Genomic DNA, 20,175 nt, shown 5'->3' with positions numbered 1-20,175 from the left:
TTTTCAACTGGAGTCCAATCTTCAACTACTGTTATGGAGAACAGGTTTTTGTTCTTTTCAAAGTAAATGGAACTAAAAAATATGTTAGGATAAATGTTTGTTTAAAGTTTTTTTCTTTTGTTAACTTGCACGTTTAGTCTTTGAAATAGGTTTTGAACCTTAAAAAGTGTCGAGATAATGTACTAAATTGATTTAAATATGTGGAATGTATGAAAATTGGAGCTCCTGGAAGGATTCAAAGTCTGCCATGAAAATAAAGACCAAGTATTTTCCTTATTATAAAGAAATGTTCACATTCTCCATTGCCACATCAGTGCTTGCGATATGATCTCTTGCTTCTCTCTCCTCTCTTCTTCACTTTTACCCGTATTGAAATATATATATATATATGACATTTCATTTCATTTAACATAATTTTGTTGTTTCACTCAACTCATTCATCCCGAAAAATAATAAATACTTTTACAGTTTTCATACCATAGTTTTTTTTTTTAATTCTCGAATTTATCTTTAATGTACAGAAATTTTCAATTAGGCTACTTGGTAACCAAAATAAATAGTATCATTAAATTACTATATTTAAATACTTGACATGCCAGCCATAATATCATACGAAGTCTAACTCTTATCAACAAGTAACTTTCAAAATATGTATTTTAATCTCATAACTTTCACAAATTGATGTATTTGATATATTAAAAAGAGTTCTATTTTATTAATATATAAGATATACTAATAAAATATTAGTTAAAAAATAAATTTATCTCTACCCGCTGCAGTAGGAACTATTTAGTCCATTTACGTTAAAATTGGTTATAGTTTAGTCCTGTTGTTAAATATTATGATAAATTTAGTGGAACTTTGACATTACTATCAACAATGGGTGGGTTTAAGATTGAATCAGTGTTCAAACTTGAGTTGTTTAAAAAATAAAAAGTTAAAAAAGAAAGAGAGAGAAATTAAACTCCTCCCCACCCTTTCGCCGGTGATTCAGGGGTGTTTTTCCGACGCACTACGGGTGGAATTCTTCAGTGGAGAGCATTGCGTTCGGAACGCCGGCGGTGGCGTTTCCGCAGTGGACATATCATCCGGCGGGAGCTTAAAATCTATGAAGAAGAGAGATAAATTTGAGAACGGGAAAGTTGGAGAAGAACAACACTGGAAATGGTGAGAGACACTGGATTTCTTAATTGATTTTGCTCTGTGTCTTATAAATAATCCTTTGCTTTTGGGGAGTTGTCGGAAGTTGAGGGGGAATTGTGATGCGCCGCGAAGAGCAGGGGAAGATTTTTTGTGAAGCAACACCGAGAAATGTAAGGAACTGCCCCAGCAAATCGGAGCTTCCAAAATGATGGGGAGTGTTTAATTTTTCTTTCTTTCATTTTTTAATTTGTTAATTTTTGGACCGGCTCAAGTTTGAACCTAAACCGACCTATACTTGACAGTTATGTCAAAGTTTATGTTAAATTTAAGATTAAATTATAATAAAGATTAAATCGTTAGTTTTTGAAAATTCATTAAAGAGATTAAATGTGTTTTTTAACCTAAGATATTTATTTGAATAAGATTTAAATAATATAAAATTTTAATATATGAGATATTAAGAGATTTGATGGACTAAAGATCATATTTGATAAAAATTATATTTTATTAATATATAAGATATACTGATAAAATATTCATTTGAATAAGATTCAATTTGATATAAGATTTTAGTAAATGAGATATTAAAAGATTTTATTTAAAAATTCTATTGTATATGTGATATAATAATAAAATATTTATTTGAATAAGAATGCCACGAGTCTATAAATAGAACTCTTGGGTAAGCCAAAGATATAGAATTCTCTCCCATCTTTCTCTGCGGAATAAGTTTTCCTTAGTTTTATTTCAAGCGTGGAAGTCAAATTGAGGATTCTATAAAGGTAATTTTCTTAACTTCTAGGTCATAATTTAGATCTAAATAAAAATGCTAAGGTCAATCCAAGATTTCTAAATGGTTTAGAAAATCAGAATTCCCGCTGAATGATTTGTTTTAAAAGTTCATAACTAAAATAGGTCTAAAATAATTATTTTTTAAAATTTCAAATATTAAAAATATTATTTTAAAAATCAAAACGGAAGGAATAAATAAGATACGAAAAACAAAAATCTAGGGAAGATATTTGCTATAATTTAGGCCGTGGCTTGGCCAAACTATCGATAAGTTGTTCGTTCGAGGAGGGAAAGGGAAAATCGTCGAACCAGGTCGTTCCAAACCCTAATCGGATCAGATTTCTTAATTTTGTATAATTAAAACTTATAAATTATAGGTATATACGTATCTTTAAGAAAATTAAATTCATATTTTTTAAATATATATAGATATATTAAATAATAAAGAAAATTTGATGAAAAAGAGAGTTATATTTTATTAATATATAAGATATAGTAATAAAATATTTATTTTAATATTGAACTTTTAACGTATGATCCATTAAAAGATTTGATTTGAAAATATAAAATTATATTTTATTAATATATAAGATGTAAATAAAATTCAGATATATAAGATTTTAGTATAGGACATATTTTTTTAGTACAATATGTTGGGGTGGGGATTCGAACTCACATGCTCGCTATAATGATAAGATATTTATTTGAATGATTATAAATAGTTTTTAGCTTTCTATAATGATAAGATATTTATTTGAATGATTATAAATAGTTTTTAGCTTTCTTTGAAGGTGGAGCGATTCTAGAAAGGTAATTTTTTTTATTCCTAATTCATAATTTAGTTCGAAATTTAATGCGGATCCAAAGATTTCTAAATGGGTTATAAAATCAAAATTTTTATATAACTAAAATAGGGCATATAAAGGTTCAAGATATGAAAAAATAAATTATTTTAGGGAAGATATTAGGAATGATTTGGGCCGTGGGCTTGGCCCAACTTTCGATTTAATAAATTTTCAAGTCATCCCTTCGGAAAAAAGGGGGAAATCCTTGAACCAGCCGAAAGAGGCTGCTTTTCCACGCTCTCGTCTCGTCTCTCTCTATCTTCAACGGCTTTCTTTATGCTACGAACTGAACTCCACACTCACCATGTCCAAACCCTAATTTCGTCGGACTTCCTTGGAGAATGGTTCTCTAGACAATTATTTATTCCGATCCTATGCGTCTCTTGTGAAGCAGGAGTAATTTGGAGGCAGCAATGTCTGAGCTCGATCCATCAAAGAAAGTAGCCGATAGATATCTAAAGCGCGAGGTTCTCGGGGAGGGTACCTATGGTGTTGTATTTAAAGCCATTGATACTCAGGTACGTCTTTGTCCAGCTCTCTATTTTTTTTTTCCTTTTACGATTCTGCATCTAGTGTTACGAGGCTCCTTGTGACATGGCTTTCTTTGCATGAAAGTTAATCACGGTTTCGTTAATTCGAACGACGACATGGGAATAGAGAAGAGAAGAATAAGAATAATTCGGAAAAATATAATTTAATTTGCTCCTCGATTGATTTTGGTTTCTTTGGTTTTGTTTCATTGTGGTCGAGTGCCCGGTTCTTTTGCCCTTAGATGTACTAAAATGTAAAAATCGTTTTTCTTCACTCGAGCTATATCTCACCGTAGCTGAATGGATGTCAAGGTGTAAAGGGGGCGGTTCTTAGGTTTACTTGCCTTAAATTCTGATAGTTAGATGTCTGACAATCGAAACTAAAGCTATATATTAATTTCTATTAGGTCAACAAATTAGGGTTTTAGCTTGTTTTATCAACTTTCCTTTTTTACTTTTTAGACTGGTCAGACGGTTGCAATCAAGAAAATTCGGCTTGGGAAACAAAAAGAGGGAGTAAATTTTACAGCTCTTCGAGAAATCAAGCTGCTAAAAGAGCTCAAGGATCCAAATATAATTGAGTTAATTGATGCATTTCCTCACAAAGGAAATTTGCATCTTGTATTTGAATTTATGGAGACGGACCTCGAAGCTGTGATACGTGATCGGAACATATTTCTTTCCCCAGCTGACATAAAATCATACCTTCAGATGACGCTGAAAGGCCTTGCTTTTTGCCACAAAAAATGGGTTTTACATAGGTATCAAACTTTTGTATAACATTAATATTTTCTCTGTTGAGTCGTTTAAAATGTATAGCATTTGCATACTTGTGCTTTACTAAAGATGTTTACTTGTACTTTATAGGGATATGAAGCCAAATAATTTGTTGATAGGATCAAATGGTCAACTGAAACTTGCAGATTTTGGTTTGGCTCGGATATTTGGGAGCCCAGATCGCAGATTTACTCACCAGGTATATTTCTTCTCCCTCTTTTGCGTTATTGAGCAATGCAGGTAAAGATTCATTGCTCTGGAATTTCTCGACTATAATTCGTTATCTGTAGTAGCCATTGCTCTTAAAGCTACAGATATTAAATGACCTTGTAATGTATCAGGAACATAGAGTTACTTTTTTCAATATAAAATGGCATAGTCGCAGAACCCATCTACATTTTATTGAAGCTTAATGTTTGATTCTATCCCTGAATTTCTGTGTATCTCAATCGTAACCAGTATGTCTGTGATACTTGAAACAGGTTTTTGCTCGATGGTACAGAGCACCTGAGCTATTGTTTGGCACTAAGCAATATGGTTCTGCAGTGGATGTATGGGCTGCAGCTTGTATTTTTGCTGAACTACTCCTCCGTCGGCCTTTTCTTCAGGTAAGTCAATATGTATAACTATAAATGATCGCTTACACGATGCTGTTCAACCCATGAGATTCAAATAAACTCGTTTAAATAGCTTTAGTATATACTAGATCTTATTCATAATACTTAGTCACTCACAATTTTATTCCGGTATGTTTTCACTTGTTCTTGTTGGATTGCATGTATTGCTATATAAAATAGAGTTAAGCTCAGATTGGGTTTCTTGTATTTCTTTAGAGTTTTGATTGTTTCTCAAGTCACATCTATTGCTTATAGGGTTCGAGCGACATTGATCAATTAGGGAAGATCTTTGCAGCTTTTGGAACTCCTACCCCTTCTCAGTGGCCTGATATGCTGTATCTGCCTGATTATGTGGAGTTCCAATATGTTCCTGCACCTCCTCTTCGATCATTGTTCCCTATAGCTAGTGATGACACACTGGATCTCCTATCGAAGATGTTTGCTTATGATCCGAAATCTAGGATTTCCATTCAGCAAGCATTGGAGCACAGGTTTCATTTTTAATAATTTGAAAATATAATTTAGAAACCTATAATTCTTTTGGATGCATTGCTAACGTTATTTCTCTTTCAGGTACTTCACATCTGCACCGCTCCCCACAGATCCTAGTAAGCTTCCAAGGCCTACTTCGAAGCGTGAACCTGTGAACTCTAGAGTCTCGGACTTAAATTCAAATGAGGGTCCCATTGTCCTCTCACCCCCAAGGAAGTCAAGAAGAGTAATGCCAGAGCGTGAGGGTTTTGAAGGAAATGCACATAGAATTGATAAGCATGATGACCATGTTAATGAGTTGCGAGAGGTAGCTGCTGAAAACACAAGCAAGAATGAACCAGTGCCAATGTCATTAGATTTTTCTATTTTTGGTGGAAAACCTCCAAATAGACCAACAATCAACAGGTAAAATGTTTTTTTTTTCTGCCATAATATTTTTATTGTGTAAAATACAACGTAGATTGCCTGCCTTAGCTTGAAAATTGGTTTAAAACCCTGGTGTGTAGGAGATATGGGCCTTCTTGAATGTAATCTCAATATATCATACTCAGATTTGAATTGAATTAAAGTTTGACATGTAGTAGTCTTAGAAGTTCTCATATTGGAGATGCGAACTTGATGTTTTGAGATGGTTGGACCAAATTTTATTTGATTTTTTAATTCGGAGTACCTTCTCTGGCTGTGTTTTTCTTTGATAACTAACTATAGCTATATAGGTAGAGAATTGGTCATCTTTGTGCGTTATTGAATTTTTCTCTTTTGAGGTGTTTGTTTCAACCGACTTGTGAGGTTTTTTGAAATCACAACCCATCAGCATCATATGAAGATCTATACTAATATTACATAAAATTAATTGTTAACCCTTCTAAAAAAATTGTTAACATATTTGAGGGATTAATTAATTGGTCAAAGACAGCTAGGAGGATTGCCACTTTTTCCCCCTTTCTGATAAGAAATAAAACATATCACCAATGATATAACAATATGAAATTTAAGTATGAATCTTGAATAGTTTCTGTTCTTTTGTCCCATTTTTGCAGTGCTGATAGATCACATCTGAAAAGGAAATTAGATCTTGAATTCCAGCAATAAGAAGATTCTATATCAGTGTACTGCAAGATGAATTCGGCCTTTCAATTGAATGCTGGCCTGCATTTATGAGGTACGATTTCTTTGGAGTTTTTTTTTAACAGTCCTGTAATCCCTGCAGGATCTTTTAGTTAGTTGTTTTTATTAAAATGTAAAGTCATTGAGAAAAAAATGAAAGAATACGAGGACACAAAAAGAAAAAGAACTGCCTAACCCAGAAGGGGCCAAACTAAAAAGGGGCTCCAATCAAGCACAATCAAACCTAAGGGATAATTACAAAAGTCCTCAAGTGCTGATACCCAAAGAGAGACATGAAATCTAACTAGGTCCTCTGCCACTCTCCTATAGAAGATGCAACGCCGTAGCCGTAGGTAGCCCTATCAGCCCAGAAACTGCCCTAAAAAAATTTGATCTTGGGGTTTTAACCTTCCAGAAAATTTGGTCTTGGACATTTTGACCTTCTGCAGCAAGGAGAAGATAGAGTTGCTAGAGGGAGAGGGGTTCACCAATCAGTGAAAAAAGATCTACAAGAGAACCATCTCATTGAAGTAATAGAGGCAGTCACCGATCAAAGATAGAAAGGCCACAATATCTATTGGTTCCCTATCAGACAATGGACGATGGAATTCAAGGTCTATAGAGGAAGAGCTCTAAAAAGTAAGGAAGAATCGAGGCCACCAAGTGGTTCCTCTTAGTGGACAAATGGAATAAGCGAGGAAACAAAGAGCAGAGGGGTCTATCCCCCAACAACTTATCCTACCAAAAATATGGATCATTTCATCCCCCATTGAACATTGCACAAACTGGGAAAACAAAGGAAGCTCATTAGAAATAGCCTTCCACATATTTCTAGAGGTGCCTTTTGAAGTTCCATTTGAGAACTGGTCAAAAGGATGAGGACTGTGCTTACTATAATTCTGTTTTAGTTTAGTTGTTCATGAAGCACTGACAATTTAGGCATACCCTAAAACGTAATAGTAAGCTCACAAGACTAGTGTAAGAAGTTCTAATGTTTCCATTGTACTTTTTTCCCTTGGGATTTGGAGATTGGAATCTTGGGGTGTGGCGGGGATAGTGGGCTGAATATGAGAGATAATAAGGTTTCCCCCCCTTTATTTTTCTTTTCCCAGCTAGTTCTCTTTTTAAAAGGTTGAGTGTTTTTTTTTTCCGATTGATTAAATATTTCAGGTAAATATCCTAACATATTGCTCTTTGGTTGTTTTTTTAGGGCAAATTATGGAGCTACTTCCAAGACTGGCCGGATAAATTACCTTTCACCCTCTACTCCTCGAGTGACTGCCAAGTTATACCAGTGTTTCATTATGTAATTTTCACATATAGAGCTAATTTAAGTTGATTCATTTGATACCATTTGTGCTACAATTCGGTTTTGGAAGTGTAACACTCTTACAGCTCTATTCGGTACACAGTAACAAAATGAAATAAAAATTATACATTGTGCAAAGATTCACTGATGTTCCTTTAATCATACAAGGTAATTGTTATTTGATTAGTTTTGCTTGTTTTGGATCTCTCTTGTTGTAAAGGTTACCATCTTTCGAGATGGCTTTACCAGAAAAGAAAAAGAAAACAAGAAAAATATCCAAAATTGACACGAGATGAAATGGTTTTCAAATACTGCATTAGGCTGTTATAGCCATTGATGTAATCCCAACCATGGAATGATTTTTTTCTTCATAGGGGCAGTTTCAAAATATGAACTTCAATCAGATAGTGAGGCAACAGATCTTTGTAATGCATAATGATGGGTGATTGTTGAACTGGAAATGTTCCCGTAAACTGTTAGATTGATCCTAAATTGTTGAACTAAAACAGTGCTGCTCTTTTATGATCAGATATGGACTTGTTACCTGTGAATTAATTGTGACGTTTTTGTAGGTCTAACCAATTCCAAATTCCAAGCCACAGTTGAGATGAATGGATCAACCTCTCTAGAATTTTTCAAATTTACCCTCTTAAATATATATTTAATAAGCAGTTAAAATAATCAATATGAAAAAATCCTTAATTTATTATCATACTAGAAGTTATCGTACTAATGAAGATAATTATCTTCTCTTATATACCCATGATCATTCCCTTTCTAATATAATGATCATGACAAGGCAATACATGACTTCACTTGTAATTAAATGTTTGTCATGTTCATTCAATAGCCTATAAAATGAACTATAGAGTTCAAATATAATGGTACATCATTTCCTTTTTGGAACCATTGATTTGCAAGGAATTCTAAATCGTATTGATTTTTAATAATTTGAAATCACAAATAATTTAAAATCAGTTTTTTGTAAAATAAAAAAAACAAATTTCATTCAAATAGGTCGGATTTGGAAGGATTTGAAATTAAAATGTAATAAGTTACAAATTTACCCTATTTTTAGGAGAAAAATAGATTTTCCATTTTTTTTAATTTATTCACATCACTCTACCCTAAACCCATATAATTATTTTATGAATATGCAAATTGTCAAGTACACTACAATTTTTTTTTCTCTTTTATCTTTCTACATCCGAACCATTCAATCAAAATCTAATCTAAGTTGATTTCCTATTTTATTTGATGTTCTCGATTAGTTAAGGTCAAAAGAATTTCAGTTCCAAATAAGATGGATTTGCAAAGGAATAGGTTGCTTAATACATTTAAAATTTTTCTTTCATTTTATATATATATATATATATATTTTGAAGTATTGTTTTGTAATTCTTTTGGAATGTTGTGTTTTAATGTGACATTTGTTATGTTCGTTTTTTTTAAATAAGGAAGTATGAGCACACCCGTCAAACAAAAAAAATTGAAAAATACGAAGGAAAGTGGATTAATGATTTAAGTTTTTTTAATTATGAGTTTAGATTTTAAAATATATATTTCAATAGAAATATTTACAAATATTTTTTGCCCTTTTTTAAAAAAATGTAATTAAAAGTTTTAATTTATTAAATTGATTTTATTAAATGATTATATTTTATATGAAAATATTATATTAATATTACAAGTGCATAATAGTCTAGTCAAATGATATACTTTCTTTTCAATTCTGGTTACATCCAAACAATAAATTTTAATTTCAATTATTTAGAATCAATTTGGTTCTAAACACAAGTGAAATTCGAAATCATTTCCATCATTTAAAATGTTGGAATTTGAAATTATTTTCTATCAATTCCAAAAGGTGGAAGGGAGCATAAAGCTTCGTGGGTGTGGGTAGCTGGAATAATTTCCAAACATGTGAAAACTGAGAAACCAACTTCAGGAGCAAAAATCTTCGGCTAGTTTTCGTCCAAGAGTCAGTATTGCAAAAAATGAGACTTTTGAGTATCGAGAAATTGATTACAAAGCTTTTCCACCAAGAAAACTCCAGTTTCATGAGACGACATTCACTGGAATTATTGCATCGTGTACTCGCTTTGTAGCGATCTCGGCCTGAATATGACGATGAACGAATGCATTAGGAACATCAAATTTGGAATGAAGGAAAGTTGAGATTTGAGTCGAGAGTTTTACTTCTTGGTCCCAGTTGGTGCGAATTGTAATGATAGCAAGAGAAAGTGTTTGGACAAAGAGTGCACAGATGATGCCAAACCACAGCCCCTGTTAAGGACCATTTTCAATAGAAAATGGTTTGAAAAATTATGGTCAGTAAGAATTAGAGGACATATGTAAAATATCATTTTTACCTTTCCACCAACGTGCAAGACAAACGCTAGTAAAACTGCAGATGGGATTCCCACAAGATAATATGATCCGAGATTCACATATGCACCAATTTTCTGCCAACCACATCCTCTAGCAATGCCTGCATTTTGTTCATTCACATACAAACAGATTCTTCAAGATACCATTACAGCATTACTGTGTGCAGGTAAAACGTGTAAATAGGAGGATCAAGTTATGGCAGACTGTACAAATGTAATCCCGAGTCTAATCTTAACAAAGAGAAGAACAGAGAGATTTAGCAAGATTTACCTTCTCTGGCATTCTGTAAAGATTTTGCTGTATAGTTTTTTAGAAAATAGACTTTCAAAAAGATAATGTTTGATTTCTTATGACCCAACTCGAAACAAAAGGTACTTTTTGCCTATGTTTTTATGGGAAGGCATAGGATTCCTCATCCATTTCCATTCAACGTCTTAATGCCCGACTTGAAAATGTCATCTAGACAAGTTGGCTCGGGAGTAAATCTTAATGATAGGGTCACAATCACTATAAGTTACCTACTAAACTAAATATCTCATAAGTTTTTACACCAAAAACTATAAGGTCAGGTCATATAGTTATCTCGTAAGATTAGTGTATATTTATGTAAGTTGGTTCAAACATTCACAGCCTTCAAAAAAGCCAGAGCTAATCAAAATCTATAAATAGAAGTTGATCTCTCAATAGTAGTATCCTAGATGTCTAGTATACTAGCAGAAGGCAGTGTATCTCGCAGTCATTTGAACCTCTACTTCAATTTTCATTCCAAGGCGAGTTGGATTTAAATGAAATGAAATGTATAGAGAGAAGAAAAATATATGATTGTAAAGTATTAGAAAATAAGAACCTGAAAGAACACATTGAAGTCCATCGAGAAAACTGGACAGTGCAATTATGGGAAGCATGTCTGCTACATATCTGACCACTTCTTGTTCATTGCTATAAGCATAACCCCAAACATTACGTACAAGAATCAAGACAGTCCCAAGTAGTAGCCCCTCGATAACGGCTATTGTCATAACCAGACACGCTGCTAGCTTTGCTGTGGTGGGACGGCCAGCTCCTAGTTCATTTGAAACTCGCGTGCTTACCAATGAAAATAGGAACATAGAAATCTCATTACGTTTGTAGTCTATCCATTCTAGTCAGAAATGCAACCGTTCTAGTTTCCAAATTCAGGCAAGATGGAGAAAAACATATGAATAGTCATTTTTAAGTTATTGTTAGAGAAGATGGAGATTCCTATGAGAAACAGTAGCACATTTACCTTGCCGCAGCACTCAGACCCATTGGGATCATCCAAACTGTTAAATCTGTATTGAGGCTGATAAAGAAACGTGTTAGTCGAGTTAAGAAAAAGAACTAGCTCCTGAAGAACTGATGATGTCTCTAGTTTATACCTAATAGAAAGTACTGATGTCTCCAATTTTGGATTTGATAGAAGCCCAGATAGAAGAACCACCATCTCGAAGGACCACAGTTCCAGGCTGTTGAAAATCTTTTTGAACATTCTGAGAGAGCTGCATCTTTGTGATTATGATAAAAGGAGAAACAGTAAAAGTGAGAATTACCAAACCATGACAGCTGAAGGGATTGCAAGTTTAAGGAAATATGGGATGTTGTGAAAAGCCTGCGCTGAAAAGCCAGTCCAAGACTTTGAACATGAAGAAGAAAACTTAACATAAAGTATCAATATCAAGGCATTGATCCAGTAAGAGATGGAGTTTGCCACGGCGGCTCCTCGAGTTTCAAGCCCAGCTTTGAATATCAGAACCCAACAGAAAAGGATGTGAAACAAAGCTGCTATTCCAGAACTCATCATCATAGGGAAAACAATGTTTTGGGTCTGTAAGAATCTGTTCAGGCATTGAACAAGACTATGTGCAAAAAGGCTTGGTATCAAAAAAAGAGCATATTTCCCAGCTTCTGCTGAAATTTTAGCATCTTGGCCAAGTAATTTCAGGATTTCTCCTGTGTTAGCCCAGATGACCGCAAGAGGTATGCTCACAAGTAAGAGAACAAACATTGCTCTTTGCATATGGATGCCCAGCATGTGGTACTGCTTTGCTCCATAAGATTGGCCACAAAATGTATCCAGAGCACTAGCCATCCCTATCTACACATATATTCAAATCAAGACCAGTTTAATTGAGATGACTAGTTCACAAAACTAAGTGCCTCATTCTAAGTGAAACATAATTCAATATATGAGATATCACGTATAGAAACTAATATTGTGATAGAAACCAGAGTCTTGGAAATTACAGTGAAATGTGAGCAAGAAACTACGGCAAAAGTGTTTTGAAGTATTGGATCCTTTCCTCTTGAGAAGATTCAAGACTAAGTGCCTGATTCTACTATATGCTATTGCCTGACTTTCCAAGTCCCTCTTATTTATGAGAAACGGCTAAATTACAAAAAAAAAAAAAAAAAGAAAAAACCCCTAAATATTGCCATTTATTTAAAAAATCTCCTATCATCTCAAAAGTTTCAACACTACCCTTAATCTTTCTCAAAGGTTTAAAAATTACTCTTTGAACAAATGTCCGTTAATATTTTTAATGGAAAGTTGACGTGGTATAATTTGGAATGACGTGTCAATTAACGTGGAATAAGCTCCTTCCACATTTCCTCTCTTTTCATACTTAATTTTGCCATAAAAATCTTCTTCCTCCGTTGTATACCCAATTTTGCCCTGATCTCCATTTTAAAAACCATAGCTTCTTCCACATTTCCTTTATTTTAAAATTTAATCCAAACAAACTTCTACGTTAATATCCTCGTTCCAGATTCTACCACGTCAATTTTCTATTCAAAATATTAACCTATGTTTGCTTAAAGATATTTTTGAAACGTTTATATAAACCTTTAAAAGAATAGAGATATTTTTTTAAAGAAAGGTAAAGTTGATGGGTATTCTATTTTTGTAATTTAGCCTATAAGAAACAGTCTCTAACAACTACTTTTCTAATTACTATATTACCCCTCTTCATTGGTCATATTGCAGAATCCAAAAGGGATTTCAGCAAGCATCGACAGTAATTATAGTAAAATGTAACACTTCAACCAAAAGAAGCATCGAAATCAATAGTAATTATAGTAAAGCGAAGTAGTTTCTTGCATTTACTGAAAACCAAAAGAACCATCGAGAAAATGTGTGTTTCCCAAGAAAGAAACAGAAAACGAACTCACCATCACGCTGAAACCAGTGACGGATGCAAAAGAAGCAGCCATGGAAGCACCGGAGAGAGGCAGTTCGCCGAGATGACCCACAAACATGATGGAAATCATCTGCAAGCAGTACTGTAGCAGATTGACCGATATCAGAGGCCCTGCTAGCCATAGCTGCTTCTTTAATTCCTCGGCTATTTGATTCCTTCTACGGTTTTCTTGTTCTTCGGATATGTGAATCAAGGGTGAGCTCATTGACGAGTTCTGATCTTTCCCCATCATTTCTCTGCTTGCACAGAACGAGAGGAGATGGGGGAGAAATATCAGAATTCAGACAACTTGGGCTTTTCATTACTCGCTATTTTTGTCTGCACATTGTTAAAATACCTTTTTAATCTTAACCTTTTTTTTTCTTCTAAATAATTGGCCACTTTTAGAGATATGATATGGTTTTTAATTTTTAAAATTAAACATTCTTATCATTCTTTTTTTCCTTTCCTATTGAGTTCAAAGTCAGTTTCAATGTTTGAAACTTATCCATTTTTATAAATATTTGTAACTTCTATTTAACTGTTGGATGCTTTTTTTTTTAGATTTCAAGCACGTCTGGTCTCGACCCCCTACACCCAACTATTTAGTTAGAAGACTTGTTAGGCCGTATGAATCAAAGCAAGTGGGACCCTCCATAGCAGCATCCTTCTATAGTCTCACTGGCCGACTTGACCCACGTCTAAAATCACTTATATATCATTGTCAATCATTAGTGCTCGTTTTGAAAGCAAAATCACTTTCATTTTAAAAAGTAATATTTTACCATCCTACACACAAATGACAAACATGCCCTAAATATGATTGTTCTGTAGGATGATATTTTTATGTTACAATTAAGCTTGCTTGCTAATGAAAATATTTTTGAAATTTAACATTTTTTTTTAAATAAAAATTTATGTGAAAGTGGAGCGGAAGATTATGGTCTCTTAATCTGAAACAGGTGTCAATTACCGTTAATCTAAGCTCTTGTTGGCTGTTATCTCTGCCTTCGATTTCTAATGAGCTATTCAATATACAAACAAAGTAAAATTGAACTATTGAATTCAAATATAAACTGCACCTAATGGGTAAGCTAGAATGATATCCAAACAGAAGGAAACTGAGAAATCTAACTTCAAGGGAAACAATCTTTAACTAGTTGTTGTCCATGAGCCCTACTGCAAAAGCGAAGCCTTGGAGCTCGACGTCCACTATTCATTGGTTTTCAAAAGAAAGTAACTTCACATCGAGATATCGATTACAAAGCTTATCCACGAAGAAACTCTAGTTTCACGAAACGACATTGGTTGGAATTATTGCATCGTGAACTCGTTCTGAAGCTAGCTTTGCCTGCAATAGAAAAACTGATTTCGTTAGAATCGTTGAGATTTCCCTTAACGACCTTCTCATTAATTGGAAGACATTTTGTAATTGCCCCTGGGGCCTTTTGTATATTTCATACCATCAATAAAATACTCGAGAGAGAAAAAAAAAAAAGAGATTTTATTCAAGAGATATACTTCTTGGTCCCAGTTGGAGCGAATGGTAATGATAGCAAGAGAAAGTGTTTGGACAACGAGTGCACAAATGTTGCCGAACCACAGCCCCTATTAAGAAGAATCATTTCCAATAGAAAAAGGTTCAAAAGTTGTGGTCAGTAAGAATTGGAGGACATGTGTAAGATGGTGAACATTAAGAGTTGGAGATCATTATGATTATCATTTTTTTACCCTTCCACCAATGTGCAAGACAAAGGCAAGCAGAACTGCAGATGGGATTCCCACAAGATAATATGAACCAAGATTCACAAATGCACCAATCTTCTGCCAACCACATCCTCTAGCAATACCTGCATATTATTTATGGACATACAAACAGATTGTTCAAAATATTATCATTTTGTGCAAGTAAAATGTGCCTGGTTAGATTGCAACGGGTAGAAAAATCAAGTGCAGTCAGAGGAGGATCAAGTAATGGCAGAATGTATAAATCTAATCCCAAGTCTAATATCAATTAGAAGGACAGAGAGATTGAGCAATTTGGACATGTCCAAAAGATATAGAGTAAAACTCATTTGATTGCATATCGATTAATCTACATATGGATTGAAAAATGTGATATCCTGTAAAGGCTTTCTGCATTTTTTTTGTTTTACACAAAAAATGGAGTGTGATATTTTATGACCCAACTTGACAAAAGTGGTACTTTTTGTCTAGGTTCTTATGGGAAGGTGTATAGCATTTTCTCGTCGATTTCCATCGCACGTCTTAATGACCGACTAGAAAATGTCATCTACAGTCTGGACAACTTGGCCTAGGAATAGATTTTAATGGTAGAGGCTAATCACAATCACTATCGGTTGCCTACTGATCAAAGGGGTAAACTATAAACTCTAATGTCCTTGAGCAGAGGTAATGCGAGCGAGATTAGTGTAGCATGTGCATTGGTTCAAACATTCCCGGTTATCAAAAAATCAAGAGATAATCACAGAAAAAGAGTCCCATCTTCGAAAAAGAACTTGGTCTCTCAACAGTACTTTACTAGCAGAAGGCAGTCATCTTGCAATCATTTGATTCCTTTCCGAGGCTGGCAGCTGGGATCAAATGAAATGAAATGTATAAAGGGAAGAAAAATACATAATTGTAAGGTATGGGCAAATGAGAACCTGAAAGAACACATTGAAGTCCATCGATAAAATTGGACACTGCAATTATAGGAAGCATGCTTGCTACATATTCGACCACCTCTTGTTCATCGCTGTAAGCATAGCCCCAAACATTACGTATAAGAATCAAGATAGTTCCAAGTAGTAGCCCTTCAATAATGGCCATTGTCATAACTACACGCCCTGCTAGCTTTGCTGCTGCGGGATGGCCAGCTCCTAGTTCATTTGAGATTCGCGTGCTTACAGAATGAAATGGAAACAGAGAAATCTCAGTTACATTTGTATTTTTTCCATTTTAGTAAAAAAATGCAAGGTTTTCAGTTTCAAATTCAGGCAATATGGAGAACAACATGTGAAAGTGATTCAATTGGAAGTATTTGGTAGAGAAATTAAGTAGAGATTCTAATGAGAAACTGTAGCAAATTTACCTTCCTGCACCACTTAAACCAAATGGGATCATCCAAACTGTTGCAGCTGTATTAAGGCTGGTAAAAAAATGTGTTAGTGAAGCTGGAAGCGACTAGATAAGAAGAAAGAAGAAGAACTGACGTCTCTAATTTACCTAATAGAAAGCACTGACGTCTCTAATTGTGGATTTGGCAGAAGCCCAGATAGAAGAACTATCAACTCAAATGACCACATTTCCAGGCTGTTAAAAAATAAATCAACATTGTGAGAAAACTGCATCTTTGTGATTATGATAATAGGAGAAATCGTAAAGTGAGAATTACCAAACCATGAGAGCTGAAGGAATTGCAAGTTTAAGGAAATATGGGATATTGTGAAAAGCCTGCATCGAAAAACCTGTCCAAGACTTGGAACATGACGAAGAAAACTTAACGTAAAGTATCAACATCAACACATTGAGCCAATAAGAGATGGCGTTCGCCAAGGCCGCTCCTCGAATTTCGAGTCCGGTTTTGAATATCAGAATCCAACATATGAGGATGTGAAGCAAAGCTGCTATTCCAGAACTCACCATCATAGGGAAAACAATGTTTTGGGTCTGTAAGAATCTGTTTAGGCATTGAAGGAGACCAAATGCAAAAAGGCTTGGTATCATACAAAGAGCATATTTCCCAGCTTCTGCTGAAATTTGAGCATCTTGGCCAAGGAATTTCAGGATTTCCCCTGTGTTAGCCCAAATTACTGCAAGAGGTACGCTCACAAGTAAGAGAACAAACATTGCTCTTTGCAGATGGATACCCAACATGTGATACTGCTTTGCGCCATAAGATTGGCCACAAAATGTATCCAGGGCACTAGCCATTCCCATCTACACACATAATCAGATTAAGACCATTCTAGGTAAGATTTCTAGTTTTAGAAACAAATTTCATCATTCCATATGAGTTTTTTCCGCGAACCAAACAGAAAATCAACTCACCAACAGGCTGAAACCAGTCACGGAAGCAAAAGAAGTGGCCATGGAAGCACCGGAGAGAGGTAATTCGCCGAGATGGCCTACAAACATGACGGAGATCATCTGCAAACAGTATTGGAGAATACTGACCGATATGAGAGGCCCTGCTAGCCATAGCTGCTTCTTTACTTCCTCGGCTATTTGTTTCCTTGTGAAGTTATTATCGTTTAATCGTGTATCGCCATTGGAACTCACTCCTTCCGCAGATATGTGAATCAATGGTGAGCTTAACGACGAGCTCTGGTCACTCTCCATTATTTCTCTGCTTACGGAGAAGAAGAGAGAATGGGGACAGGACGCTACAGTAATATATATAAATATATATATATATGTAAAATGTAATATATAATTTGAAAGTTTGAAAGAATGAAGCAGTGGAAAATTTGGAAATGACTTCTATGCTACTTGGGTCCCATTATCCTTAACATCTGTTAATTTAATATTTACATGACATTATTTAAAGACAACGTCCAAAGCCAACCTATCTTATCAATATATATCCATCTTTAGCTATGATATTCCTCTTCATGAGGAAGAATATTTGACTTAATCTACCTTTTTTTTTCCTACCTTTTATTTGTAGTAATGAAAATAGATATTTATTAGATAGAAAGTTTAGAGATTTATTAATATATATAAACATAATTTTATTTATTTATTTATTTATTTTTGACATAGCACAATTAAATTGAACGCGGCTCCTATGATATTTCTTATTTTCAGTATCAATATCTTCATTTACTTTTTTCTTTTAAAAACAGTTATTGAAATCTCAACAAAAATTTTTAAAAACACTTCTATCTCCAAGTATGTGACTTAAAGACTCTAAAAACATTCTATAATTTATTAAAAGATATTGATTGAGTGAGTTGGGGAGGGAAATTTTTATTTTTTATTTTTCCTTTTCTCTATTTAATATTGATTTTAATTTATCTATCCAACAAATGCTTTGATATTTATTTAATTTTTCTTAAAATTACACAAATCTTCATCTCTTTATGGATAAAAGCCGTGGTAAATAAATATTTATGTATAACAGTATAAGTATATATGATAATTTCAAGTTTGTCTATTTTTATTTTTTATTTAATGAGAAACAATTTTTTTAAAAGTTGCAAATTTGAAACAACACCTTTTAACTCCAATCTATAATTACGATTTGTTAACAAAGAGTATTCAAAAAGAAAATATATATATACACACACATAATTACGATGTGTTGTTAATATAATAAATGAAATTATTTATAGTTCAACCAACACTTCAGTTAAAAAGTGTAGGTTTAAATCTTCACCAATTATTTACACTATATTATAATATTATTTATAAAAAAAAGTAAATAAAAATGATTTACATGTGATAAAATTTGTAGCTTTCAATGGTCCTTTTTTTGTTTGGCAGCACGAAAATGTTGTTATGTAGTTTTTTCTTTCAACAATTCACAGTGTTTAGAGTTGCTTCGTAAAAAAAATAAAATATCTTTTGCTTGGCTGTAAATTAAAATGATATTGCGTAGATGAACATAGTTTGAATTAAAATATATTTATATAAAAATTTAATTAATTAAAATATTACTTACCTTTTCAATTGAACTAAAATAAAAACTAATAAAATCAAAATATATGTTTCTAGGGTCGTGATTATATATATATAATTCATTCTAAAATTTGAAATTAGAAGGAGTAGATAATAATGTCCAATTATCTTCAAAAAAAAAAAAATTGTTATTATGATTGAAATTTGCATTACCAAGAAGAAGACACAGAGCTTTCAGAAATGGACTTGTTCCAGAGGAAGCATTAAAACTGGCAGCTACTTGATGATCGACGGCTTTATCTACACATCAAAGAGTCAAAATTGGTTTGTTCATGAATTTAGCAAGGATTGTGTACGCTCCTTGAGAGTTGGAAACTTGAGAGCCGGTTTGTTACCAACTCAGATTCTGTTTTTTCTTTTCAGATTCACTAGATCAAATGGATCGAGCGAATATGCGTTTGTCAGATTTTGGATATTTGATTATAAACATTATTTTCGGATTATGTGATCCGAAATTCTAAAAACGACTTTTTTATGTTTTCAATGTTTTCATATTTAGAATTTGAAATTTTTAAGATGCGGCATTAAAAATCATAAAAACTTTGATAAATATATTACTTCATATTATAAACTCATTTTATGTTTGTTAAAATTAAAAATGTAAAATATAATGTATTCTAAATTATATAAGCATGTAAAATAATAATTATATAAAATTTATAAAAAAAATGTTAATCAATTAATTAATATATATTTAGATTAAATTAAATTTAGTTTGTAACTACTCTTAGTTTATAAATATATTACTAAACACACCTCAACAATTTTTTAAATTGAGATTCAATTACCAAATCTGCTACCAAACATAGATGTGAAAACACAGAAAACAAAGAATAAAACTTTGTTTTCATCGAATCCTTTTGTTTTCAAATGTCTGTTTTTTTATTATCAACCAAACATACCCTAATTGTCTTAATTTAATTTTCTCTTTCAATTTCTAAAAAATATTATTGTTTCCCCGTAAGAGAGAAATTATAGTTGATTAAGTGGGTTGATTAAGAGGACTTGGAAAATAATTCATTTAAACTGAGAAATATATTCTAAAATTTGGTCAATTATTATATGCTTTTAATTGGTCAAAGAAAAAAAAAAATAAAATTATGAGTATGGATGTGATTGGCATACTTTAGCAGCAAGTCTTAGAGTTTGAAAAGTCTTTGTTTTCTATTGTAATAATTACCACATTGGTGGAGGAAGGAACATGGAAGATGATGAATTTAAAAGTTGTATAAAAGTTTGATTTTAAAGTTTCTCTTAATTTACTTTTTCTAAATTTTCCAAATTTTT

General features: G+C 33.1%; 3 protein-coding genes across 5 annotated transcripts; 1 reads left to right on the top strand and 2 right to left on the bottom strand.

The window, feature by feature from the left end:
- The first annotated feature begins 2,965 nt into the window (after positions 1–2,965).
- Positions 2,966–7,750, top strand: CDKD1;3 (cyclin-dependent kinase D1;3). The gene is made up of 8 exons (XM_022279162.2): positions 2,966–3,298; positions 3,773–4,071; positions 4,178–4,286; positions 4,570–4,695; positions 4,960–5,195; positions 5,278–5,601; positions 6,237–6,358; positions 7,514–7,750. The coding sequence occupies exons 1-7, from the start codon at positions 3,194–3,196 to the stop codon at positions 6,286–6,288; spliced, it is 1,251 nt and encodes a 416-aa protein (XP_022134854.1). The 5' UTR covers positions 2,966–3,193; the 3' UTR covers positions 6,289–6,358; positions 7,514–7,750.
- A 1,642-nt stretch (positions 7,751–9,392) lies between these two features.
- Positions 9,393–13,549, bottom strand: LOC111007022 (protein DETOXIFICATION 16). Of its 2 annotated transcripts, XM_022279159.2 has the most exons (8): positions 13,196–13,548; positions 11,575–12,119; positions 11,404–11,490; positions 11,271–11,327; positions 10,851–11,089; positions 9,985–10,103; positions 9,812–9,898; positions 9,393–9,730 (listed from the first exon to the last, which is right to left on the bottom strand). In XM_022279159.2, exons 1-8 carry the CDS (start codon positions 13,454–13,456, stop codon positions 9,671–9,673), a joined length of 1,455 nt encoding a protein of 484 aa, XP_022134851.1. In that variant the 5' UTR covers positions 13,457–13,548; the 3' UTR covers positions 9,393–9,670. The 2 variants fall into 2 exon arrangements, with proteins under 2 accessions (XP_022134851.1, XP_022134850.1); XM_022279158.2 differs by having other exon boundaries at positions 9,812–10,103; positions 13,196–13,549.
- A 623-nt stretch (positions 13,550–14,172) lies between these two features.
- LOC111007436 (protein DETOXIFICATION 16) lies at positions 14,173–17,599 on the bottom strand. 2 transcript variants are annotated; one of them, XM_022279802.2, is made up of 8 exons: positions 17,257–17,598; positions 16,601–17,145; positions 16,432–16,518; positions 16,298–16,354; positions 15,870–16,108; positions 14,935–15,053; positions 14,725–14,811; positions 14,173–14,554 (listed from the first exon to the last, which is right to left on the bottom strand). In XM_022279802.2, exons 1-8 carry the CDS (start codon positions 17,545–17,547, stop codon positions 14,495–14,497), a joined length of 1,485 nt encoding a protein of 494 aa, XP_022135494.1. In that variant the 5' UTR covers positions 17,548–17,598; the 3' UTR covers positions 14,173–14,494. The 2 variants fall into 2 exon arrangements, with proteins under 2 accessions (XP_022135494.1, XP_022135495.1); XM_022279803.2 differs by lacking the exons at positions 14,173–14,554; positions 14,725–14,811 and adding an exon at positions 15,741–15,797 and having other exon boundaries at positions 17,257–17,599.
- Positions 17,600–20,175: the final 2,576 nt, after the last annotated feature.

Source organism: Momordica charantia (genome assembly GCF_013281855.1).
Source record: "Momordica charantia cultivar OHB3-1 chromosome 6 unlocalized genomic scaffold, Mcharantia_2.0 BLBB01000006.1, whole genome shotgun sequence".
Lineage (NCBI taxonomy): Eukaryota > Viridiplantae > Streptophyta > Magnoliopsida > Cucurbitales > Cucurbitaceae > Momordica > Momordica charantia.
The sequence above is the reverse complement of the archived record's forward strand: the minus strand, read 5'-3'. Positions and strand labels throughout refer to the sequence as shown.

Excerpts from the sequence above, each read along its gene's own strand:
- LOC111007022 (XM_022279158.2), bottom strand. The coding sequence starts at position 13,456 with ATGATGGGGAAAGATCAGAACTCGTCAATGAGCTCACCCTTGATTCAC. Across the intron at positions 11,090-11,270 it reads GGTCTGAGTGCTGCGGCAAG|CACGCGAGTTTCAAATGAAC; the intron begins GTAAATGTGCTA and ends TTCATTGGTAAG. Across the intron at positions 10,104-10,850 it reads ACTTCAATGTGTTCTTTCAG|GCATTGCTAGAGGATGTGGT; the intron begins GTTCTTATTTTC and ends AACAAAATGCAG.
- LOC111007436 (XM_022279802.2), bottom strand. The coding sequence starts at position 17,547 with ATGGAGAGTGACCAGAGCTCGTCGTTAAGCTCACCATTGATTCACATA. Across the intron at positions 16,519-16,600 it reads CCTTCAGCTCTCATGGTTTG|CCTGGAAATGTGGTCATTTG; the intron begins GTAATTCTCACT and ends ATTTTTTAACAG. Across the intron at positions 16,109-16,297 it reads GGTTTAAGTGGTGCAGGAAG|CACGCGAATCTCAAATGAAC; the intron begins GTAAATTTGCTA and ends TCATTCTGTAAG.